The 26,254-nt window shown below is 46.0% G+C and overlaps 1 protein-coding gene across 1 annotated transcript in view; it reads right to left on the bottom strand.

Annotated features, from left to right (window-relative positions):
• The window catches only part of UNC5D (unc-5 netrin receptor D), an 85,740-nt gene that overhangs the window by 7,228 nt on the left and 52,258 nt on the right, over nucleotides 1–26,254 (bottom strand). The window contains exons 9-15 of the mRNA XM_054396590.1: nucleotides 25,484–25,648; nucleotides 20,239–20,271; nucleotides 14,375–14,560; nucleotides 12,849–13,226; nucleotides 8,255–8,339; nucleotides 6,071–6,239; nucleotides 3,399–3,626 (exon numbers count right to left, since the gene is read on the bottom strand). Coding sequence (XP_054252565.1) covers nucleotides 3,399–3,626; nucleotides 6,071–6,239; nucleotides 8,255–8,339; nucleotides 12,849–13,226; nucleotides 14,375–14,560; nucleotides 20,239–20,271; nucleotides 25,484–25,648 — 1,244 coding nt within the window. The remainder of the gene's footprint in view (nucleotides 1–3,398; nucleotides 3,627–6,070; nucleotides 6,240–8,254; nucleotides 8,340–12,848; nucleotides 13,227–14,374; nucleotides 14,561–20,238; nucleotides 20,272–25,483; nucleotides 25,649–26,254) is intronic.

The raw sequence follows: 26,254 nt of genomic DNA, 5'->3' as shown, positions 1-26,254 counted from the left end.
CCCCTTTCCAGGTAAAGTTATTTCCCTCCAAAGAGGAAAGTGGAAACTGGTGAAGGTGTGATGTCACTGTCATTTAGTCCCTCCTGTGCTCTGGAGGAACACAATTAGCCTTGGTATTTGAATTCAGCTTTTTAATGCTCTGCCCAGCTACAGATCAAGCTGAGAGCACTTTTGGTGAGAAAGTACTCTCAGGACTTTGAAGGGTACTCCAAGAAACACCCCAAGTGTAGACATCAGACAAAATGCTTCAGTTGGGTATTTTCAGAATTACTGGACAAGACCCTGCACAATCTTGCAAGGGCTGACTTGAAGCAGGAATTTGCACTACAGCCCTCTAGAGCTGTATTCCAGCCTCAATTTGTATCTAATTCTGTGAATTTAAAACATAATGGGGTGTGTGTGTATACATATATATATATATAAAAAAATCACCCCTGCCTGTACTTAGGCAAGATTTATTCCTGTACTCTTACAGCAGAAGTGTCAGTGAGGAAGGAAAGCTTGCAGAAGTCTGAAAAAAATCAGCTGGCAAGCAATCTGTCCAAATTTACCTTTTCTATCCACATAAATTACATCAAATCTGTGTGTATGGAAGGGGTTTAGTGCTTGTCAGTAGCAGTTATTGTTAGAAGAGCCACTGGAATCATGATGACCTTCCGAAGATGTGATGACTGCTCAGGCTTCCTCCAACTCTAAAAATGGATTTCTCTTCTAAAGCCTTTTACAGACATTTGCTTTGTTTTAACTCTTGATTTGCAGGAAAGGAAGAATAAGAAGGGAGGCTTCAGGGTTTGATTTTCAACCGCAAAAGGAGTAAATTATTTCATAACTGCTGTCAAAAATCCCCTCAATGCGTTGGGATTTCTGAAGTGTAAGGTGGTTGTTTAAATGCTGCTCTACTTTAATCACATTAATTCTACAGTGTCAGCAGGACCATGGCAAAATACCAGGAACAAAGGACTTGGCTCTCTCATTTTCAGAGCCCAGAGTTACCCAAGACACTGGGAACTGCAGAAAGTGCAAAGTCATCTGTTAGAAAAGTACTTTTCACACAGGGACAAAGTGAATGAGAAGACGTTGCCTGAAGCATGCCAGGGGAGTTTTAGCTTGGAGATTAGGAACAATTTCTTTGCTGCAAGAGTGGTCCGGAATTGGAACAGGCTGCCCAGGGAGGTGGTGGAGTCCCCATCCCTGGTGGTGCTCAAGAAACCTGTGGTCACAGCTCTTGGGGCCAGGGTTTAGTGGCCATGGTGGTGTTGGGTTGGTAGTTGGTCTGGATGAGCTTAGAGGGATCTTAGAGGTCATGAGGAAAGATTGGAGATGGCACTTGGTGCCATTGTTTAGTAGTCATGAGGTCTTGGGTGACAGGTTGGACTTTGATGATCCTTGAGGTCTTTTCCAACCTTATTGATTCTGTGTGATTCTGTGATTCTATGAGAGTGAAAATCAAGGAGCTGTGTACCTGTAGGGAATTAACAGTGCCACACAACACTTGCTAAGCCCAACTCTGATACTCCATCCAACCCAATCTGTAGTTGCCATGTTCACCACTTACTCTTTCCCCTTGCAGGCAGCTGATCATAGAATCAGTCAGGGTTGGAAGGGACCACAAGGCTCAGCCAGTTCCAACCCCTCTGCCATGGGCAGGGACACCTCACACCAGATCAGGCTGGCCAGAGCCTCATCCAGCCTGGCTGCAAACACCTCCAGGGATGGAGCCTCAACCACCTCCCTGCACAACCCATTCCAGGCTCTCACCACTCTCATGGGGAAGAACTTCTTCCTCACATCCAGCCTGAATCTCCCCACTTCCAGCTTTATTCCATTCCCCCCAGTCCTATCACTCCCTGATAGCCTCAAAAGTCCCTCCCCAGCTTTCTTGGGCCCCCCTTCAGATATTGAAAAGCCACAAGAAGGTCACCTGGGAGCCTTCTCCTGTCCAGACTGCACAACCCCAACTCTCTCAGTCTGTCCTCAGAGCAGAGCAGCTCCAGCCCTCTGCTCATCCTCATGGCCCTTCTCTGGACACCTTCCAGCACCTCCAGATCCCTCTTGGAACAGAGGCTCCAGAACTGGATGCTGTACTCCAGGTGTGGTCTCAGCAGAGCTGAGCAGAGAGGGAGAATCCCCTCCCTGGCCCTGCTGGCCACACTTCTCCTGCTGCAGCCCAGGCTCTGCTTGGCTCTCTGGGCTGCAAGTGCACATTGACAGCTCCTGTTGAGCTTCTCCTCCCCCAGCACCCCCAAGTCCCTCTCCTCAGGGCTGCTTTCCAGCCAGTCCCTGCCCAGCCTGGATTTGATGCAGTGTGCTTTTAAGGGAAGGACAATTTGATAGCCATACAGCTGTCTCCTCCTGTACCAACACCCTGCTCTCATTCCTGTGAATACAGAAAGTGCCAATTCTTCCTCTAACCATTTCTGCCCAGCCTCAACCAGGGAAATCCTGGTAGCCCAAGAACTGTGTGTTCTAAAGGGCCTAATTGCAAAGCTGTTGTAAGCCTCTAACAATCCTTTGCAGTGGCTTTGCTTTTATTAGCAGCAAGGCAGACAGGAGTGTGTGCTTCATTAAGATTCATGTTTCTCTTCTGCATGATAGGAAAAGGAAGCAAAAAAAAAAAAAATCATCTGTCACAACTCTCTTCATTTCAGCTCCCCAAAGAAAACCATTTTGCTAAAGCTTCTGAGTTTAAGGGCTGCAAAAGGCAGCAAATGTCATTGTTTTGTCTTGGAATGCCATGTAGAAAAATCACACTCATTTTAATTGCCATTTGGGGGGATTGGTTTGGGGGTTGGTTTTTTATTTTCTTTTTTTAAAGGGGAAATGTACAATTATCACTTAATTTTTGTTTGACTAGATGATGAAGCAATTTCTCTTTTCTTCCTCAAATGGTAAACACAGCAGAGGAAATCCTGAGCTAATACACCACAGGGTAATGAGCATGACAGCTGCCCTGCCTCACATGAGAATGGTTTACACTGTGTGCTCCTGGGGGAGCACCTCTGGGCTCCAGGGGCCAGCAGATGCCTGTGGCATGTAGGAGCCAGGGCCCTGAGCCCAAACTGATAACATCAGTGGTGGCTCTGCACTGCGTGAACCACAGCCGTAGGATTTGGGGTCAGTCTAGAAGGTGGGCAGAGAGGGTTTCCATCTGCCTGGCAAAGAATGGAGGTAGTCTGACCCCTCCTGAAGCTCCACAAATACAACTCCAGTGCTGAGACATTTAAGAGACTTATCCTGAGTCATCCAGCAGTGGCATACAAAAGCTACAGAGTTTGCATTCGGTCAGGTCCTGGACTACTGCTGCCCAGGGGCTGAGCCCAGCACTTAAAGGGAATTAGAACACTCAGTGTTCTATGGCTAACCAACAACCACTGAAGGAACAAAGTGAAAGCATTTACCTGGAATGCACAAGGGGTGTTATCCATACAATACACTCTCAGATTGTAATCCAGAGAATTGCAAGACAGGCAGCCAAAAACCGCTACTTTCAGCTGTCGAACGGCGCAGTCAGAGATGGGTTCCCCAATAAGAGCATAAGTTCCAAAGCTGTTTAAGAGAATGTGACAGGCATAAGGATCCAACAGGCAGTAGCAAGAAGCAGTTTCCTCTTCCACAGACATCACTTCCTGCAAAATGAAATTCAGGTTAAAAAAAAAAAAAAAGGAAAAAAAAAAATCAAACCAAATCGTCTCAATAGGACTCATGACATTATTTGCACACAGCTGGGATGGGCAAGGGTTTCTGAGAGCCAGGCTGCACACTGCTCATCTTCACCTTCCCTGTTGAGCAAATACTCCCAAGTCTTAGCCCTGAGTCAGCCCCAGGATCTATGGCAATAGATGGTGCACAGTTCACAGCCATGATGGTAGGTGAGCAATTTTAGCATCTTTGTTTCAAGTGCTCTTCACTTTCTGGCTAATTTTTCTTCCCCCACAATGTCAAGTTAAGAAATCACCTTGAAGATTCAAGTCAATAAGCAAACCTTGAACAAGAGCTGGTTATTTGCCTTCCCTTGCAGAAGAGCCATTAGAGTTACATTTACCTTCATCAAAGCACCACCTATCCCACCCTTCTGCCTTTCATGCTTAGTTCTGCATTACAGCATCATTAGATGAGGTCTCTGAGCAGTCTGCAGGCTGGGCTTACCCTCCTCATTAATTCAGGGTGCTTGTAACCAGCGCTGCTGGAGCTGACTAAGCACTGAGTGCATCTGAAGTAGGAAATCTAAGCTGAACTTGAAATGCTTTAAAAACAGAAGCAGCAAACACCACAGTGGCTTAGAGGATGAAAAGGATTGAGTTGAGGTATCCCAGGAATGTTTTAACTGCTGCTTTTTCCTCCCCCCAATGCAATGAACCAAACAGCTCCAGCAGCAGCACAATGAAGGCTGATTGGATCTGTTTAGTTACTGGGTGCTGCAGTGCCAACACACATGCAGCCAACACTTCATTGCTGGGAACTTCAGCAGCTTTCCACCCTGCGTGGGTTTTTGTCACATTGGGTGACAGTTTGGTTCATGCTTTAGAGCTGTCCCTTCAGGGTGTTATCAGGGAGGTGCCTCCCCAGCTGATGCTGAAAGCTTACTGAGCAGATGCAGCTGAGGATGGCCAGAGGGCTTTAAAAAAAAAAAAAAATGTGCAGGTGGGCAGACACAAACCCTCAGATGCCAAGGTAACAAATGCCCAGAGCTTCATTTCCCCAGCAAATCAAGATTAAGAAATGCATTTTCAGCTAATGGAAAGGGCAAAATATTTCATTTAATATACACTGATCCTCCAGAGCTTATGGGCACAGAGTGATCACTGAACGCCCTTTAAAATGTGTCCAAAGAAATGAGATTTCTTTTAAATCAGGAGGATAAAAATGTTAAACTGATTTTGAAACCAGGAGGATTAAAAAATTAAACTGATTTTGAAACCAGGAGGATTAAAATATTAAACTGATTTTGAAACCAGGAGGATTAAAAAATTAAACTGATTTTGAAACCAGGAGGATTAAAATATTAAACTGATTTTGAAATTAGGAGGATTAAAAAACTTAAACTGATTTTGAAATCAGGCTGATAAAAAAAATGAAACTGATTTTGAAATCAGGAGGAGAAAAAAATGAAACTGATTTTGAAATCAGGCTGATTAAAAAAATGAAACTGATTTTGAAATCAGGCTGATTAAAAAAATGAAACTGATTTTGAAATCAGGAGGATAAAAAATTAAACTGATTTTGAAATCAGGCTAAAAATTAAACTGATTTTGTAATCAGGCTGATAAAAAATTAAACTGATTTTGTAATCAGGCTGATAAAAAATTAAACTGATTTTGTAATCAGGCTGATAAAAAATTAAACTGATTTTGAAATCAGGAGGATAAAAACCTGTTAAATCAGGAGGATAAAAACCTGTTAAATCAGGAGGATTTTAAAAAAATAAACTGATTGTGAAATCAGGATAAAAATTAAATTGATTTTGTAATCAGGCTGATAAAAAATTAAACTGATTTTGAAATCAGGAGGATAAAAACCTGTTAAATCAGGAGGATTAAAAAAAATTAAGCTGATTGTGAAATCAGGATAAAAATTAAATTGATTTTGAAATCAGGGTGACAAAAATATTCAACAGATAAATAAAATCAGGAGGATCCTTCTAGGTTTTAAAAATGATCAAACTGGAAGAGTGCATTTTTAAGCAGTTCCTTCACTTTATGCCATGATAAATTCTTGTGTGGGTAGAGTTCTCTGCTCTGAGCTGAGTCCCTTTGGGAGCTAGGATCTACCAAAGCAAGGGTTTGAACCAATAAAAGGCTGCTGGCTCCATGAGTGATGTGAGGAGATGGACACATCACAGGGGCTAGACCTTGGAGGCAGCCTTTTTATTTTTGTTTTGCACACCTTGGTAAAACAGCTGAAAAGAGTTCTGCTGCTTCTTAGCAAAACTCCAAATCTCTTTTCAAATTGTTTCTCTGAGCTGCCTGTTCCTCTCTCTTGGCTAATCCCTGACCTGTGCCTGCAGGAATCACAGTGCTCTTGGTCCAATTGTTGGTACAACCTTTAGGTGGGAGCAGAAGTCTGAGCTTACCTCCCATTTTCCTTGCTGTGTCCTTTTTTTCAGGTGGATATTCCAGTGCTCTGAATTCACTTCTGCACAGTGTGGGATGGTCAAGGCAAAGGGAGTGCTGACAGACACCTCTGAGGGCCCACAGGTTACTTCTGGTCCTAGAAGAACGTCTGTGCCTTCAGGCTGTAGGCTTTGTAGGGGTGGGGAAGACAATAATTGTGTGTCAGGCTCTTTTAATAAGGAGTGAAAAGAACCAACTGTGAGCTGTAAAATATTGCAGTTAGATTCCAAGTTCCTCACTCATCTGCTACAGAAAACAGTAAGCTGATTACTGTGCTTATTTTCTTGGACCATAGAATGGCTCAGTTTGGAAGGGACCTCAGAGACCATCAGCTCCAACCTCCTTGCCATGGGCAGGGACATTTCTCAGCTAGACTCAGCTGCTCAAGACCTCATCCAGCCTGGCAGCACTGCCCTGCAGAGCTTTGCCAGAGCAGCATGGCTGAACCATCCCATCCTACCTGTGCAGAGCCCAGCACTGCATGGCTCTCCTGGGCAAATTCCTTGGATCATAGAATGGCTCAGTTTGGAAAAGACCTCAGAGACCCTCACTTCATGGCTATCCTGGGCAAATTCCTTGGATCATAGAATGGTTCAGTTTGGGAAAGACCTCAGAGCCCATCACTTCATGGCTATCCTGGGCAAATTCCTTGGATCATAGAATGGTTCAGTTTGGGAAAGACCTCAGAGCCCATCACTTCATGGCTATCCTGGGCAAGTTCCAAGTTCCCCCAAGCCCACATGGATAACACATTGGAGTGATGGTAGCCCTCAGGTAGGCTCCACTTGAAATCAATCAGATTCCAATCCTGCAGGTGGACTTTGCACACCTAACCATCAGCTGGGGGGAGCATCCTCTGTGTAACTGCAAGAGCAGGAGCTCAGAGAAGGCAGCTAAAAATCACCATTCTTGCTCAAGTTCCAACAACTTCAGAGACAGAGGAGCTGTACAAGTATTTGTGAGATGAAGTGGAAAAGAAGACAACATGGTGACAAAAGGCCAGTTCTGCTTTTTATTTGCCAAGTGCCATCATAATAAATGCTCCAGAAGCCTCAGTTGCTTCCAAGTGTTTGTAGGATTCTTAGGCTGAAGAGATCCAAGCACAGAGTCCCTACTCCAGCTGCCACCTTCCCCTTGAGCAGTGAGGGAAAGAGTGGAGAGCACAAAGCTGTGCTTGGGCCTTGCTGCAGCAAAGCAGCTCAGCTCAGCAATTGTCTCACTGCCTTTAGACAGGTTTGAGCTGAGAGTGGAGTGACTGCACCCAGCAAACATGCAAAACACTGCCTGCTTCTGCCTGTGAAGAACAAGTTCTCACTCCTGCAGTCAGAAGAAGGCTTCCTCATGGCAGTGCAGCCTGCAGCTGCTAGACAAGTCTGGTTTGTTCCACCCAGCGCAGAAGGGTGAAAGACAACATCAATCTTGGCTCAATTATGTGAAGAAAAGGAATGGTTGCTTTTGCCTCACTTTAGAGCATCTCCCTGTGCCACTCTTTGGTTTGGTTTGTTTTACTTCTGCTTTCTGCCCAGGAGGAAAGGAGAAGAGCAGGCAAAAGAAAAAAAAAAAATTGCTGCTTAGTTTTAATTAACCTATTTTAATTCATTTCTGCAGAACCCTTGTAGATAAAACAGCTGGGTGATATTTTTTTTTCTCTCTCTCTCTTCCTTCCTTTTACATATCTTAATCTTTCATTGAAAATGATCAAAACCCTATGGCAGCAGATGGGGATGGAATATGAAAGTTTTCACAAATGAGTTCAGATATCAGAGGAGGGAAAAAAAGAAAAAAAAAAAAAAACAGATTTCACTTCAAGTTTGGAAAAAACTATTTCTAGGCTTTACAATTTCCAGGCAGCTCTGCAACTTTCTGTTCTTAAAGGAGAAAAAATCCAGCAATCACTTGGCTGTAAGTTAATATTTAGAGTATCTGCAGTTATTTCCTTCTTTCCACACATCCCCTCTCTTCAGACATCCCCCACCAGTGCTTTTAGCTGGATGTGTATTTGAGATCATTTCTGGTCACACCAGCAAGAGGCAAGCTGGAGTGGCTGGTGCCCATCCCATTCCATTAGTGCTGACAAGAAATCCATTAAATGAGGCAGTTCCAGGGATTCAGGATGGGTCTGGGTGCTTTTATGTACTTCTTACCTGGACTCCTTCTGAGTGATGGCAAGATAGATTTCCCATGAACTCTCCTCAGGAATAGCTCCATGTGGGATCAAGAGGCTGACTCCTACCAAGAGCAAGGGCAGAGCTTTAGGATCCAGAGGCAGTGGATGTAGAGACAATGCACAACTGGCCTCTGGTGGACTGGAAGGGCCATTGGCTCCTCTGAAACTGGTGCTGGCTACAACATGATCAGATGAAAGGAAAATGCAGCCACACAGTTCTGAGTATGCAACTCCCTTCGAGCCTGGAATCAATCCCAGGATCAGAGGGAATCTCAGAATGGAGACACAACCTGACCAAATCCATCTGTGTGGGAACCACCACAGCTTTTTGTTGTGGTGGTTGTTGTTCATACAGACAATAATTAGTGAATCCAAGTGAAAGGATTCCCCAGCCCAGGGCTGGGGCTGGCTTTGCCTGTGCCACCCGAGCTGAGCTGTGACATGACTGCTCTGTAATTTACAGCTGGAGAGCAGATTTCATCTGCTCACATCCACAGGCAGAAGGAAGAACATAAATCACAAAGTGGACCAAATATGCATTTAAATTATCTAATTGATGGGACTATAATTAAATAAAGCAGCTAAATATACACTGTGAGGGACTTCTTTGTTGATGCCTTAACTGGCTTAGTGCCTTTGTAGCAGGCAGTGCTGAACACCAGCACAGTCTGTGAGGAACTGAGTGCATTCCATGGGCTCTAAATCATTCACTTCAACTGGAGACTGAGAGCTAAGCCTGGACACAGTAGTCAAATAAAACAAGGTTGAATTTAAAGTGAATGAAGATCCCCAGAGCTTGAAAAATGCCCTCCTCTTTGCTAGCAAAGTTAGCATTTGGCTATTGGTGTTTTATCTGATCTCAGTGATCTCTGGAGGCCCCTTCCAACCTCAACATTCTGTGATTTCCCATTTTGATAGAATCAGAGAATGGGCTGGGTTGGAAGGGACCTCCAAATGTCATCCAGTCCAACCCCCTCTGCAGTCAGCAGGGACATCCCCAACCAGATCAGGCTGCCCAGAGCCCTGTAGAGCCTCACCTTGAATATTCCCAGGGATGGAGCCTCAACTACCTCCCTGGGCAACTTGTGGAAATGTTCCATCACCCTCACAGTAAAGAACTTGTTCCTAACATCCAATCTAAATCTGCTCTGCTGTAGTTTGAAGCCATTGCCCCTGGTTCTGTCCCTGCAGGCCTTTGCACAGTCTCACTCCATCCTTCTTGCAGCCCTCTTCAGGTACTGGCAGGCTGCTATTAGGTCTCCCTGGAGCCTCCTCTTCTCCAGGCTGAACGCCCCCAGCTCCCTCAGCCTGTCCAACAGAAGTGTCCAACATCAGGAATTGCATGCAGTAGGATATGACCACAGGGCTGTAGCAGCTGGACATCTGGACTTTAACATCCTTTATTTGATCTGAATTTGGTGCTAATGTAACAAACTATTTCTTCAGTCTAAAACACATCTCCCAAACCTCTGAAGTCACAAACCAAACTCTGCTGTCTTAAACACCTCAGACTGAGCATCCCTGCTGTGATGTTTCTGTGTGCAGCCCAATTTTGAAACACCAGATGACTTTGAAGTGCCCCACTATGGAAATCTGTTCAGTTATTAAGCTAAAAGAAAAGGAAAATTAGAAAGCCAGGAGTAAAAGCTAACGAAAGCTGCGTTGGAGGTTTTCATCCAGAGTGGAAGGGGTTCTCCAGAGACCTCTGTTTGTTATCTGCTGCAGACTTCAAGAAGATAATGAAGCCTGACAATGCTAACAGAGTCAGATGTTGATGTATGTAGATTCTGCTTTGAATGTGACCCCATTATATAAGACACTGATCCAATATCGACCTCCTTCCTGGGGAGCCTTCCTTTTGGATCAGGATCCCAGTAAGCAACAGCTTTGATTAATATGACTTTCATGCTAAAGACATCAAGAGAGGCAGTAATTCAGAGCAGTTCAAACAGGCATAATGCCTCTTGACTGCTTGTCCCAAGCTTTCTTCTGATCAGCCATCTCCTGTGTGGGCAACATGCTCTACTTCCCAAAGTTTGCATTAAGGGAGCCTCTACTCTTTCTTTCCTTTAAACTTCAGAATCATAGAAAGGTCTGGCTTGGAAAGGACCTCTGAAGGTCATCTAGTCCAATCTCCTCTGCAGTCATCAAGGACATCCTCAACTAGATCAGGTTGCCCAGAGCTCTGCTGAGCCTCACCTTGAATATCTCCAGGGATGGGGCCTCAACCAGCTCCCAAGGCAACCTGTTTCAGTCTTCCACTACCCTCATGGAAAAGAACCTCTTCCTAACACCCAAAAACCCTGGCCCTGACACCCAAAAACCCTGTCCCTGACACCCAAAACACCCTGTCCCTGACACCCAAAACACCCGTCCCCGACACCCAAAGAACCCTGTCCCCGACACCCAAAACACCCTGTCCCTGACACCCAAAACACCCTGTCCCTGACACCCAAAACACCCTGTCCCTGACACCTAAAACACCCTGTCCCTGACACCTAAAGAACCCTGTCCCTGACACCCAAAGAACCCTGTCCCTGACACCCAAAAGAACCCTGTCCCTGACACCCCAAAGAACCCTGTCCCTGACACCCAAAGGACCCTGTCCCTGACACCCAAAGAACCCTGTCCCTGACACCCAAAGGACCCTGTCCCTGACACCCAAAGAACCCTGTCCCTGACACCCAAAGTACCCTGTCCCTGACACCCAAAAAACCCTGTCCCTGACACCCAAAAAAACCCTGTCCCTGACACCCAGAAAAAACCCTGTCCCTGACACCCAGAAAAAACCCTGTCCCTGACACCCAAAAAACCCTGTCCCTGACACCCAGAAAAAACCCTGTCCCTGACAGCCAAAACACCCTGTCCCTGACACCCAACAAAACCCTGTCCCTGACACCCAACAAAACCCTGTCCCTGACACCCAAAGAACCCTGTCCCCGACACCCAACAAAACCCTGTCCCGACACCCAAAACACCTGTCCCTGACACCCAAAACCCGTCCCGACACCCAAAAAACCTGTCCCTGACACAAAAAACCTGTCCCGACACCCAAACACCCTGTCCCGACACCCAAACACCTCCGACACCAAAACACCCTGTCCCCGACACCCAAAACACCCTGTCCCCGACACCCAAAACAACCCAATCCCTGACACCCAAAACAACCCAATCCCTGACACCCAAAACAACCAGTCCCTGACACCCAAAACAACCCTATCCCTGACACCCAAAACAACCCTATCCCTGACACCCAAAACAACCCGTCCCTGACACCCAAAACAACCCTATCCCTGACACCCAAAACAACCCTATCCCTGACACCCAAAAACCCTGTCCCTGACAGCCAAAAAACCTGTCCCTGACACCCAAAACACCCTGTCCCTGACACCCAAAACACCCCTGACCCATCCCTGACACCCAAAACACACCCTGTCCCTGACACCCAAAACACCCTGTCCCTGACACCCAAAACACCCTGTCCCTGACACCCAAAACACCCTGTCCCTGACACCTAAAAAACCCGTCCCTGACACCCAAAACAACCCTGTCCCTGACACCCAAAAACAACCCTGTCCCTGACACCCAAAAACCCTGTCCCTGACACCCAAAAACCCTGTCCCTGACACCCAAAAACCCTGTCCCTGACACCCAAATCACCCTGTCCCTGACACCCAAAACACCCTGTCCCTGACACCCAAAGAAACCTGTCCCTGACACCCAAAACACCCTGTCCCTGACACCCAAAACACCCTGTCCCTGACACCCAAAACACCCTGTCCCTGACACCCAAAACACCCTGTCCCTGACACCCAAAAAAACCCTGTCCCTGACACCCAAAAAACCCTGTCCCTGACACCCAATGAAACCTGTCCCTGACACCCAATGAAACCTGTCCCTGACACCCAAAGAACCCTGTCCCTGACACCCAAAAACCCTGTCCCTGACACCCAAAAAAACCCTGTCCCTGACACCAAAAAACCCTGTCCCTGACACCCAAAAACCCTGTCCCTGACACCCAAAAAACCCTGTCCCTGACACCCAAAAAAACCCTGTCCCTGACACCCAAAAAACCCTGTCCCTGACACCCAAAAAACCCTGTCCCTGACACCCAAAAAAACCCTGTCCCTGACACCCAAAAAAACCCTGTCCCTGACACCCATAGAACCCTGTCCCTGACACCCATAGAACCCTGTCCCTGACACCCAAAGAACCCTGTCCCTGACACCCAAAAAACCCTGTCCCTGACACCCAAAAAAACCCTGTCCCTGACACCCAAAAAACCTGTCCCTGACACCCAAAGAACCCTGTCCCTGACACCCAAAAAACCCTATCCCTGACACCCAAAAAACCCTGTCCCTGACACCCAAAAACCCTGTCCCTGACACCCAAAAAAACCTGTCCCTGACACCCAAAACCCTGTCCCTGACACCCACACCCAAAACCCCATCCCTGACACCCAAAAATCCCTGTCTCTGACACCCAAATGTACTTCTAGAGTGCTCCACCAGGAAAATGAAGTTTGATCTGCCATTATTTGATGTGCCTTGAAGGGCAGAGGATCCACTCACCTGTGTTTGGAATCACCAAACGGCCACCCAGGTGTCCAAAAATGGCAGTGGTCTTCAGTTCACTTGTAGTTGAAATAGAAGACAGGTTCTGAATGTAGGCAGCCTTGTTCCTAGCCTGGATTGTACCAAAAGCTCTGTTATTCCCATGGGGAAACGTTCCAGGATGTGCCTTTCCGTGATACTCAGCCCTCTCTGTCACCCCCAGGGACACCATGAAGGAACTCTGGACCTTGACTTTGATGTCTGACAGTGGGTTGAAGAGTGAGGACTCTGTCATGAGCTCCTTGTCCATGGGATCCTGCAGGCAGATTGGGCCACTGTAGGTCCTGCTCACTGTCAGGTCAGGCTGCATGGATGAGTTCAACAACAGGGAGTTACCTGGCAGAAGGAAGCAGATCAGGGAGTTAGTTCCTGTATTAAGAAGCTAAATCAGGAATCTTTTTCCAACCTCTCCACCTCCTCTTTTTTGACTTTCTCACCCTTCCTGACACTCTCAGAGCTCAAAACCACATAAGGTAATGATAAAAAAAAACAGATTAAATGGTGCAACACCTGTTAGATCCCTGCAGCTCCAGAGTGCATGAATCGAAGCAAGAACTCCCTTTTTGTTCTGGAGTCAGGTTTATGTGCATGCCTTTTGGAATAAAGCTGGAAGTGGGGAGATTCAGACTGGAGGTGAGGAAGAAGTTCTTCCCCATGAGAGTGGTGAGAGCCTGGAATGGGTTGTCCAGGGAGGTGGTTGAGGCTCCATCCCTGGAGGTGTTTGCAGCCAGGCTGGATGAGGCTCTGGCCAGCCTGATCTAGTGGGAGGTGTCCCTGGCCATAGCAGGGGGGTTGGGACTAGATGATCCTTGTGATCCCTTCCAACCCTGACTGATTCTATGATTCTTTTGGCTTCCTTTCAGTATTTTTTGTAACATTAAACCCCAGTGGATGAAAAAATTTTCCTGTAGCCCCTTTCTGCCTGCTTACACAAAGAGATGGCTTCATGCCTGAGGGACACAGAGTTGAAAAGAAAGTGGGACAAGAGTAATGTAGGGAAAAACACTACAGTTAGTCATTTAGTAGCATTTTAGTTCAGAAAACACTCCTATGAAAAGAAAAAAAAAAAAGAGAGAGAAGGAATTGAGCCATTAGGGCCTGAATCCTTGAGCTGGTTTGGTCTTTTTTGTTTGTTTATTGTTTGGGTTTGTTTCGATTTGGTTCATTTGGTTTGGGCTTTTCCTAAGCCACAACTGTCAGCCTTGAAGCTGGTGACAGCACTCCCAAAGCACTTCAGAGTGTGGTGGAGACAGATCCTGTATCTGCCCAAGTTGCCACAACAGATCAGTCACACAGACAGCAGCAAGAGAGAGTTCTAACCACCGGATCCTGTTCTCTGTCCTGCAGCGACCCTTCGCTGGCTTTCAACACATCTGCTCAGCAGCAAGCCAGCACGCCCTCCCACAGCCAGGCAATGAGCATGAGCTTAGAGTATCTCTGCAGTAGGAGCTCTGGAGAAAAGAAAATGAAATCACAACACTAACCTTGTCTGACTGTTTTAAAATTAAATGTCTGGAAGCCTCCTGTCAGTGCAGATGAATCAATCACATCCACGCCGTACTCACTCTGACTCCGTCTGTAAAGGGTAACTCCAACCACCAGCACAGCTACAGCAATGACTGCTGCTCCCAGGCCAGAGTACAGGGCAATGTCACTGGCAGTCTCAATATCTGAAAGGGGAAAAAGCAGGCTCCAGGTCAGCAACACTCATGGAAAACATCCTGCCTGGTGCTGGCTGCTCGGGAGCGAAGGGGTTTGCGTGGGGCTGCAGGTGTGGCTGGGGAGGTAAAGCTTTGGAGCTGATCACAGGAGGGTGCTGAAAAGCAAGCACCTGGAAGCAAATTCCCTGCTGCTGCAGCACTTCCTGGAGGGGAGCTTACACTGCTTTAGGGATTGCATTGTGGTCTTTGTTTAAATGGGGGAGCTGGGCTCACAGCACCCCGAAGCACAGCAGTGCTGAGCAGCCTCTCAGCACACCCTGCTAGCCTGGGCTCCTTGCTGAGCTTTGCCATCCTTCCATTCCAGCCCAGTGGAGATCATTAAGGGATGGTAATGCAACCCTTAAAGGGAGGATGTGGAACAACTGCAGCTAGAGCAGGCTGCTCGAGGTACCAGTGTGAGTCTCATCAATTGCTAGCTTCCAGGAGCATGCCACTTTCAAGTTTGACTTCTGGAGCTAATCCTCTGAAAAATCTTGGTGAAGATTTCCCCTTCTCCCTTCTTTGTTTTCTGAGTGAGTTTCAGCCTAAGCAGGAGCAGTCCATCCTCTTCAGCCTAAGCAGGAGCAGTCCATCCTCTTCAGCCTAAGCAGGAGCAGTCCATCCTCTTCAGCCTAAGCAGGAGCAGTCCATCCTCTTCAGCCTAAGCAGGAGCAGTCCATCCTCTTCAGCCTAAGCAGGAGCAGTCCATCCTCTTCAGCCTAAGCAGGAGCAGTCCATCCTCTTCAGCCTAAGCAGGAGCAGTCCATCCTCTTCAGCCTAAGCAGGAGCAGTCCATCCTCTTCAGCCTAAGCAGGAGCAGTCCATCCTCTTCAGCCTAAGCAGGAGCAGTCCATCCTCTTCAGCCTAAGCAGGAGCAGTCCATCCTCTTCAGCCTAAGCAGGAGCAGTCCATCCTCTTCAGCCTAAGCAGGAACAGTCCATCCTCTTCAGCCTAAGCAGGAGCAGTCCATCCTCTTCAGCCTAAGCAGGAACAGTCCATCCTCTTCAGCCTAAGCAGGAGCAGTCCATCCTCTCACAGCTCAGAGAGGGGCTGAGGAGATCCCACTTCCCTTTGTAGACTCCTGAAGCATTCAGTCTTTAAAAACCAGGTTGCAACCCAAGCCTTGCCTGTGATCACACCCAGGCCTACAGCTCACAAGCAAGTTTTCTAAGAGCTCCAACTTTTACAGCAGCAAAAGAGAATTCATTGCTTTGAAAGAAGGAACCCAAATGAAACCTGCAATATTATGTAATTGAATTATCCAGCCCTGGGATTTGGGACCACGTACCATGAAATTACATTACTTGGCAAGTACACTTAGTGGGTCCTTAGATAGTTCCTTTAATGCCAAACTCCACTTCAGAGGAAGAGATAATCATGGATTCACCCTACACATCATCTCTTAGCCTACAACGTGGTGCTTCTGCTGTCAAGTGAGAAGCACTTGGTACAGAAAATGCATTTATTTAGAACAAAATGGCAGTGACACAAAAGAAACTGGAAATCCAGGCTCCTCAGAATCAGTGAACAATCTGCAGTGCACAGAAACAGGGCATTTAATAAATAGCCAATTACTGGCATGACTTAATTAGTATTTGGGAGGAGGCTTCTGTTGTGCCTCTGGTTTCCTGCAGCAAGTCAGAGAGCTTTGTCTTAGCTGCACTTTTCAAGATGAACATGAAACTTCAGGGTACTCAAGTGAAGGAAATGAGAACCTTGGGGCAGCACCAGCAAAGCTGATTCTCCTGGCACATCAGCTTCTCCTGCAAAGGAAATGTCTGGCAGCCAACAAGCCAAGCAGCTGAACTTCCTGGCAAGGCAGAGCAGCTGCCAGACACCAGAGCCCAGCCCTGACTGCTCTCCAGCAGAAGTGGAACCTCACATGAATTGCAGCAGCAAAGAAACAGAGTATGTGAGCAGGGCTGGAGCACAGGGGACATGCACAACAGAAGTGACTTTTTAGTTGGGCAGTTGAGTCAAAGGGAAAATAACCTCTCTGGCTAAAGCATCCTCAATGAGCAACAAACACCTCTTCCACCTCCATTCTCCATCTAGTGCCCAGCTGACCCCAAATACATCACTCCAACATCCCATCCCACCCAAAACAAAGCTTTTTGTGGACTTAATTGTTGTGGGGAATGAGTACAATAAAGAGTGTGATACATCTCCAGTGGGCAGAGGAAACCTCACAGCCAGTGGGTTCCTTTGGTACAGAACCAGAGGGAGCTGGCAGTGCTTCCACCACGAAACATTTCAAGTCTTTCAGTTTGATCATTACTTTAAAAGTGAAAAAAAAATATGCTGAGGATCTGAGGATCCTCTGCCTTCCTGAGATAATAAATTAGAAAGTCTGAGCCATGCAGAAATAACACATCAGTAAAAAACACAAAATAATAATGATAAAGGAATGACTGCCACCAGAATGGCAACAGGTAGAATAGAGAGGAGCTGACCTTTCACCATCAAAAGCAGAAGATGAGACAGAGCTCAAGTCCTCACCTGTCAGGAACTGCAATTTGTTTCTCTAAATCTTACTTTGGTAGTTTAGCAGCTGCTTCTCCATCGATTCAGATGGCAGATAATTGAAATTTCCTACTTTTAGAACTGCTCAAGACGTTGTACCATGGGTTAGAGGAGAGCAGGAACACAGCATTTAAAATGATGAGAACACTTTAGCTCAGGCAACATTTTTTCAGGAGAGAAGAATTTTCTCTTCAGTGAGTGTCTGTAAGCATCCCTAGAGCCTGGATTTGACACTGATTGCAACCCTTTACAGTTATTCTTCCTACATTTCCTTACCTATTAGGGAATTGTCACTGATGTGTTCCATAGAAGACCTGGAGGAGTTGTTCAGCTGTTCCCATAACTATTATATTGCAAAAGAGGGGAGGGGGAGGAATAAACAGCACAAACCCAAAGCAATTGAGTCAAAAAGTTCAAAGGAAGAGAGTATCTTCTGCAAATCAACTACATCTTAAGTAGCTTTATCTTAAAATGATAGGATCCTAGAATGGCTTAGGTTGGAATGAACCTCAGAGGTCATCTAAGAGGTACTTAGAGAGGGGATTTAATAAATGTTTACAAATATCTGAGGGCTGGGTGTCAAGAAGGAAGGGGCAGCCTCTGCTCACTTGTGCTCTGTGATAGGACACACAGCAATGGATGGAAACTCCAGCACAGGAGGTTCCACCTCAACATGAGGAGGAACTTCTTCACCATGAGGGTCACAGAGCACTGGAGCAGGCTGCCCAGAGAGGTTGTGGAGTCTCCTTCTCTGGAGCCTTTCCAGCCCCATCTGGGTGTGTTCCTGTGTGACCTGCGCTGGATTCTCTGGTCCTGCTCTGGCAGGGGGAAGTTGGACTCAAAAGATCTCCAGAGGTCCCTTCCAACCCCTAACACCCTGTGATCTACTCCAAACCTCTCCCAGGTTTGTTTAGGAGAGGATGATCTGTTCCTAAAGAAACCCTGCTTTATGAAAGTCATTTCAATCTCTTCACCTTTCTCTCTTTTCTTATGGATGATGCCTTTTATGGGAGACCAGTCATTAAAAGCAAAGCATGGCAAAGGCAGGGAACAGAGGCATTTTCTGCTGTTATTTGGTGGTTTGTTTTTTTTTTTTTTCCCAGAAGGGAAAAAAGGGAGAAACAAACAAACTAAAAAAAAAAAAAAAACACAAAAAAAAGAAAATATTTATAGTCAACCAATTACTATTTAATGAACCACATCCTCCCAGCCTGGAGACAGCAGGGGCTCTCCTACAGCACCACCAGTTCCCTACACTTCAGGGATGCCTGTTTGTGGTAATTGTAGCCCATATTTCACTCCACCTCCTGACACTGTTACACAACATTTATTGAAAGCACATTTGATGGTAATGAAGTTTCTATTAACTATGATTAAGTTTCATAAAGCACCTGAAGATAATTTAAGATGTGCAGGAGCAGAAAATGAAACATTTGGTTTAGTACATTAGGAAATGTAATTGATTAAATTATCTCATTTACAAGAAGTGCTTTCCAGGAGCTTATGCAGGGCATACCTTCCCCTTTCTTACCCTTGGAGGCTGTGGGGAGATTTGGAAGCTTCTGCCAGCTTCCCATCCTCCCTCACTTTTCCATCCCTCTCACTTTTGGTACCTCTTAGCAACTTAAAGTCTGTTTCTTCATACTCTTGGAGACAAGGCTCAAAAGCCAGGGAATCATGTAAGAGGCTGGTGAGCAGAACAGGTTGTTTCTCAATTATCCTCATAATTGGCTCTGATTTTGCATGGCTGATGATTCCATGCAGCCTTCAACCAAGTTCCTCTTTTGCTGAACAGCAACAAGCTGCATTTCCACCTTACTAACCCTAAAGAAACCTTCAATCCCATTAAAGTTACTTTTTAAATAAATCAGGCAAGAAAGTGATTTGATTGATACTCTCTAATTAAATGGGACCTGCTCAGATAAATCAAACCGTGTCAGCTGCCTGAGCCCAGCTATGGCACAGACCAATTGTACCTGACACCAATGAGGAGATGATTCCAGTGAGACAAAGACAAAACTGCAACAGCCCAAGAAGCTAAGGTGACCACAGCACAGACCTTTAAGATCATTGGAGTCCAACTGTTAACCCAGCTCTGCCAGGTCACCACTAAACCACAGCCCTCAGCACCACATCTTCACAGCTTTGAAACCCCTCCAGGGATGGGGAATCCAGAACCTCTCTTTGCAGCCTGTTCCAATGCCTCACTACTGTTTCAGTGATGAAATCCTTCCTATTCCAGCTCAGGTTAGGATTTCCAACTTCCTTCCTCATGATTTAGGACCCAAGTTCCATCAAATTCCAACCAATCTGATCACCCTATGCCCCTATATCCTGGGGAGATACTCAGACTTCAGCCCTACAGAGTTTATAACACGTAACAAAAGAATCTATGCTCGAAGAAGACCTAAATGAATGTCTGTGGTACTTCTCAGTGCAGCTGGGTTGTTGGGTTAAGTCCTTCAAAAGAATCAAGCCCAAAAGGTGCTCAGAAATCTGTGTGTCAAAATTCACAGACCATTTTCTTGTGGAAAATGAAGCCATCAAAAATATCTCCTGATCTGTGTGGCTGGTTCACAGAAAACTGAAATCAATCTCAGCCTAAGAAGCGAGGAGTGCAGGACAGAAGTCCCCAGAGCAGTCCATCAATGATATCTTCACACTCTTTGCAGGCTAAAGATATAAATCCCTTCACCAGCTGATAAATGAAGGCTGAAGTGAGCTGAACAAGAGCAGACAGAGCCAGGAGTGGAACCAGATTTGAACCGAGAAAGCCAAACTCAATGCACTAAGATTTTTTTTTTCCCCAATTACAAATCTTCAAGAGATCAATTTCACAAGATCAGGGCTGCAAAAAGGGCTCCCAGTCAGACCCAAATTACTGAGGAATGGTCACTTCCCTCTTTTCAGTCTAACCTTATGATCACTTTCCTCTTTTCAGCCTAGCCCTATGCTCACAACCTTGCTAAGATGTTTTTTAAGCAGACCTGAAAGCCTTTCATGTAGCCTTCAGTTTTATTTAGCTCTTAAACAAATAGAATGGCAGAAAAGATGAGGGGAAAAGAAAAAAAATCATATTTACAAGAGAGGAAAAGAAAAGAAAACAAAAAAACCAAGAAACTTACTTGGGGATTTTATTTCATGAAGAGGTTTTTTATCTGAGAGAGAAAGAGAGAGAGAGAAAGTTGCACTTAATAAATTTACATGGAGCACATCTGTTTCCTATATCACTTCTGTCTAGCTCTATAAATGAAACATTTTCTGCTTGTTTGCTGACTACATGAATATTTTATGTTGTCCATTTCCCCCTCCCCCCCCCCTTATTTTTGTTTTCCGTCTAAATCTCAGGATGTTTCCTTGCAGTAATTTCTCACTTGGTTGATTCAAGCATTTGTTAGCTTTATTGGATGCTTTTATTTAGAATATTATTAGCTCTCAGCAAGGAGGTTGTGCAACACTTTGAAGCAGATCTCTGGCCAAAGAAAGTCAGGTAAGGATTTAGGATTTCTTTGCATGCTTGATGTGTGGAAAGGTTAGCGATGGACATTCAAAAGGTAATTTATAAAGCATGAAAATGTGCAATATATTCACATTTATCTACCTAAATATACACCAATGATAACATCTCTGTGTGTAGATAAAGAATAGACAATTCAATGTACTCCCAGACATATGCAAATATGTTCTAAATTGGGTTTAGGGGCTCCTCTGCCTTGGAGATATCCTTTAGAACCTTATACCTGGAAAAGTCATCTTCAGAAAGCAGCTTGCTTGGGCAGCCCTGACTGAGTGCAACTGTTCCAATACCTTCAGCTGAAAGGCAAAGGAACGACAAAGCACAACAATTAACTTGCTCAGGTCTACAAAATCCGACTGAGGCCATAATTAGACTCAAACAGAACAAAATCCAGGGCAGAAATCCTCCCACAGCTAAGGCCATGCCCATTTTGCAGGTGCTTTGCCTTGGAAGGAGATTCCCTTGGAGCTGTTCCCTGATGTCCCTTGTGGGTCTCGTTCTGTATGAAGGATCTGGACCTGGCTACCTCTAGAGGTCTATCAGCTCAGGGCCACTGTTCCTGCAATCCTATCATCTGCCCTGGGAAATGTTGGTCCTCAGGAAAGCACATCAAGGAACAAGAGGTTCAGCTTCATGCTTTGCAATGCGTTAATGCCAGCAAATGCTGATGAGGAACCTTTCACTGTATTTACTCTTTGTGAAAGTGATCAGTTCCATCACACTTAACCCAAAAGATCTTGGTTTTGCCCAAAAAAGCCACCTGTGGTATGGGGTTTTGGGGTTTGTTTTTTTTTTTTTCTCCCCCTTCTTGAGGCTGTTTTTATTTTTGTGAGGAAATGATGCACACAAACAGCAAATGGACAGTGCCAGGCATGAGCTGTGGGCAGTGGAACCAAACATTTCCATGTTGCTGACACACACCCAGGGCTGTACTAGGACTGAAATGTATTTGCCCTCTAAACTGGTGAGCTCTTCAGAGCCAGGGGGGCCTCCTGGCACTATTCTGTACCATGAGTGGTTGCCAAAATGGAAAAACAAAACTCTCTGTGATTTATGATGCAGTAGTAAAAACCTGTTTGTTGTTCACCTGCTTATAGCCTACTTGTTTGATTTCTTTTGAGGGGCACTGGGGGAAAAAAAAAAAAAATCAATAGGTTTTGAAGTCATAAAAAAAAAAAAACACCTTTAAAGCAAATAGATAAAAGTATAAAGAAACAAACAAAAAAATCCAACTGTATAAAACTCTCTCTTTTAGTTATGCAAAGAAAAAGCTCCCACCTCTGCAAGACAGAGAAAAATCCACCACAGAAAGGTTTGCTACTGGGAGTACTGGCAGGGAATAAACAATGAAAGAGCAACTGTGCAGGGAGCTAGGAAATGATCAGCACTCTCTGGAGTGCCAGGGACCATGGTATGCCCAGTGAGTCTCTGGTTTTCTCCCAGCTTGGCCAGCCTGGCAATCTCCCACATGCATCAATCCCAAAATAGTTCTGCTTTTCTTCTGTATCTAAGTTTATATCTGATCAGCTTTTTATTGATGTCCTAGAAGAAATTAAATTAACTGAAAGAAAAGCACTTTCAGTTGCTCCTCAGTGAAGGACAGGGCTGCCTGGATCTATCCAGAAAATTCAAAACCCAAGTGAGGAAAAGGATGTTCCTGTAAATGACCTGGTCTGGGTTGGTTATCACTGTGGTGTTCCCAACCTCTCCTGTTCTATCACCATTTCATTTACTGACTCCAAATCTGAGAATTCCTGCTTCTGTTTTCCTGGCAATCTTAGGTTCTCACCCTTACTTTCATTGCAGTTCTTTCTTTATTAACCAAAGAAATATTTCATTGCTATTTTTGCCTCACAAAAGGCACCAAGTTAACAAGTTGTGCCTGATAAATAACCTCCAAGAGATTAGTTTTCTGTAGCACACTACTGCAATTCCTTCACAATTCCCCACAGGACGAAGAGCAGAGCACAAAAGACACTTATTGGAAGATGAACAGGGGAAAAAAAGACTTTTAAAAAATAGGGCAATTGCATCAATTCCTATTAGCTGAGAAAGCAATTACAGCCCTAAAAATAATCTGACACAAATATATCCTTACAGCACGACCCATAAAGGAGCAATAGTCTCACACTGTGAAAGGAAAGAACCCAGGACACTCAGTGCTCCAGACTCTGAATTCCCATGGAAATTCAACTTTTGGAGCTAACTCACACCCTGGTAGCACCCAGCAAAGCAGGAGGAAGAGATGAGATGACCACAACATAAAGAACAGGTTGGGCAGAGCTGGTCTGGGCTCTGCTCATCTCTTAACAGCTTCTGTAGCACAAGGCTTTACCTTCCCCTCTCACCACTTTGCTTACTCAGTTCAGTGAAGGACTGTTGGAGATGAAGGATAATGCTGACACTATGCTCAGCTCCAAATGCCACCTGAGTAGATTTCCCCCACCCCCCATAAAATACCTGGAGATCAGTTTCTGATCCCACTATTAGGTGAAAAATTGCTGGTGCGTGCAGCAGAGAGAACCCTTCTGCTCTATTTGTCTTTGAATTAATCTCAGAGTGCTGCTCTTAGTTCAGCTTCCTTCACTCCCGTCTCACCTTAGAAAAGCAACAGAAATATTTCACCCAGGGAGATTGCTGCTTGGAAAAACCCAGCAGCAGCAGCTCCTTCCCCCTCCCCTCCACATTCAGCACAGGCAGAGAGAATTTCATGGTGTTGATTTGAAGGAGCCTTGCTTTGATGCCCACACGTGCACCCCTAGCAGGCTGAGCTGTTAGCCAGCCTTTCATGTCAATCAGAACCTTTGGGGGTTATCACTTATGCCACTTACCCCTCTGCAAAGTGATTTTTTGAGATCTCATTTTCAACATCCAAGTTGTGTTTTGCAGCTGACACCAAGCTGGTCACATCTGGACAACATTTCCTCACAAATCCTTTTTTGTAGCTTTTTACCCCAGGGTTCCAGGTCTTTGTAGCAAAGAGGGGAAGGTTTGTAATTTTTACTATGAGAATCAGTTCTCAGGATCACAGACACAGGAAAGAAATAATCCAAACAGCAAAAAGCTTGGTAACAAGTCTGGGGCAGAACTCCTTCATGGAATGAAGCCATCACCATTGAGTGAAATGTGAATCATGACCTTCAGTGCTTAAGAACCAGCTCCTCCCCAGGCCACATTCTCCTTTCAGACTACCATTGTGTGTTCCTCCACCTCTAAAGCCTAAGTGCAGCAGGAAGATGACTCTCAGGGCTGCCACACCACCACACAGTTCAGAACAGATACTCTCAAGGTGGGACAGGTAACCTTCACCACCCTACAGTGTCCTTAAGGCTTTTCTTGCAAGCAATCACCAGACCAGGGCCACCTTTCATGAACTCTGGTGAAAACCACAGAAGGAGACAACTAGATGGGAAGTCAGCTCCTGACTGTCACAAACATGAAGCTTGCAGGCCTCAGCTGCCTCTTTTCATGCCCCTTTCAATGCATCCTCCTGACAGCCTTCCAATGGAAATGCTAATTTGCAGGCATGAATGGAGTCTGGATGGATCAAACCATCTGCAGGGAAGGGCAGTCACTGAATGCACAGGAAGGAGAAAGACCTCAGAAAACATCTTGTGATCACCACACCAGTCCTCAAAAGCTGAATGAATGACACTGCTCCCACATTCTCACCACTTAACTCCTTTCTGAAACTTGGGGAAGAAAAACAAAGTTTGCATTTCCATTTCTGTCCTTTTTAAACACTGAGGCTTGGGTGCTTGACACCTTGGAGCTGGAGAGCTGCTCTGTAACCCTGGAGACTTCAGGTAGCTGGAGGCACAGAGCAAGAGTGCTGGGTATTCCCTGCCTCCAAGCCCAAACAAGTTTCCATCTCGTGTCTCAGCTGCAGTATTTGCAGTCCTGAAGCCTGAATAAACACACAGGATGCTGCCTGACATTAAGACACTATTAAATTCTCAGGGCTGAAAAAGGATTTAATTTTGCTCATGATTTTCCTCACCTCACCAGTCATACTTCATTGAAGAACTAGGTTGGACACAGCAGCTGTTTCTTTCTGCAGCTGCCAGGCAGTGCTGGGAAGGTGCCCATGGGGGATGTGATGGTGAGGAGCACAAGGCTTAGGGTTTACAGCCTCTGTTGTGTGAGTTATGGTGGAAGGAAAAATGACTGCACATAAATGCAAAAGCTCAAGAAGGAAGGGTCATGCAGTACCCCAGACACAGCATCAAGGACAGGAAATGGTTACCACTTCATTCCATCTAGGAATAAACTTGGGAATCTCTTGTTTTGAGGCTCTGCAGCTGGCTCAGGGTTTGCTGCAGCTCTACAGCTGCAGGGTTGATTTCTTGGCTCCTAGTGGCTTGTTGATAGTAGCAAGCACCAAATGCCAGATGCTTTCCAGACATTAATGAAGGGCAAATCCTTTCACAGGGAACTCACCACAGAGTAGATTTGCCTTTATTTAACTTCTGTGTTAAAGGCAACAAATGGAGTCAACTTTGCCCTTAAACAGCTCTTTTACTGAGTGTTCACATTGGTGCTCTGCCAATTTCCTTGCAAGGAAAAGGTAGAAGGCCAAGTAGTACATCCTGGGAGATGTGTGGCAGCAGATGGTCCTAGCTACACATTGCAAAAAACTCTCTTTGGATCTCCAGAATCAGCTGATAATAAACAGGCAGAGTCCTATCCAGTGCCTCGGAAACCAGTGTGGATTTCAGGCATCACACACACAACCTAGCAGCACATTGATGGCCAACCAGAGGACTTCCACTGGTGTGGCTCTGTGGCAGACCCACCACCTTACCTGGATTACAGCCCCCCCCAAACCCAGTCCGGTGCCAGCTGGGACTCACCCTGAATGCAAAGCCCATCAGTGCAGTTCTCAGACTCCTGACCCAAGCCCTCGCAGAACTTTCCCCCGTTCCTGGGAGCAGGAGAGATGCACTCCCGGACCCTCAGGTGCTCACACTCTGGGCTGCACACAGACCACTCGCTCCACACCTCCCAGCTGCCATCCACTGCGCGGGAAAGAAGGGAAAAAAAAGAAACAACACCAAAATCACTGCCTGGGATACATGGTTCTAGATCAAACTGGGGCAGCGAAGAGGTCCTACCAAGGACATTTGGTTTGTATCTCTCCTTGGGTCATAAGAAGTAAACCAAAGCAGAATTCTCATGAAAGGTAGTTTTAGAGCCATAAAATACATAGATTGTATATCACCTCGAGGGTGCAGGATGGAAGCTCCTCCAAGGGCCCCAGGATGGAAGCTCCTCCAAGGGCCCCAGGATGGAAGCTCCTCCAAGGGCCCCAGGATGGAAGCTCCTCCAAGGGCCCCAGGATGGAAGCTCCTCCAAGGGCCCCAGGATGGAAGCTCCTCCAAGGGCCCCAGGATGGAAGCTCCTCCAAGGGCCCCAGGATGGAAGCTCCTCCAAGGGCCCCAGGATGGAAGCTCCTCCAAGGGCCCCAGGATGGAAGCTCCTCCAAGGGCCCCAGGATGGAAGCTCCTCCAAGGGCCCCAGGATGGAAGCTCCTCCAAGGGCCCCAGGATGGAAGCTCCTCCAAGGGCCCCAGGATGGAAGCTCCTCCAAGGGCCCCAGGATGGAAGCTCCTCCAAGGGCCCCAG

This window comes from Indicator indicator, chromosome 38 (assembly GCF_027791375.1).
Source record: "Indicator indicator isolate 239-I01 chromosome 38, UM_Iind_1.1, whole genome shotgun sequence".
NCBI classification, from domain to species: Eukaryota; Metazoa; Chordata; class Aves; order Piciformes; family Indicatoridae; genus Indicator; species Indicator indicator.
This window is presented reverse-complemented; position numbering and strand designations above follow the sequence as displayed.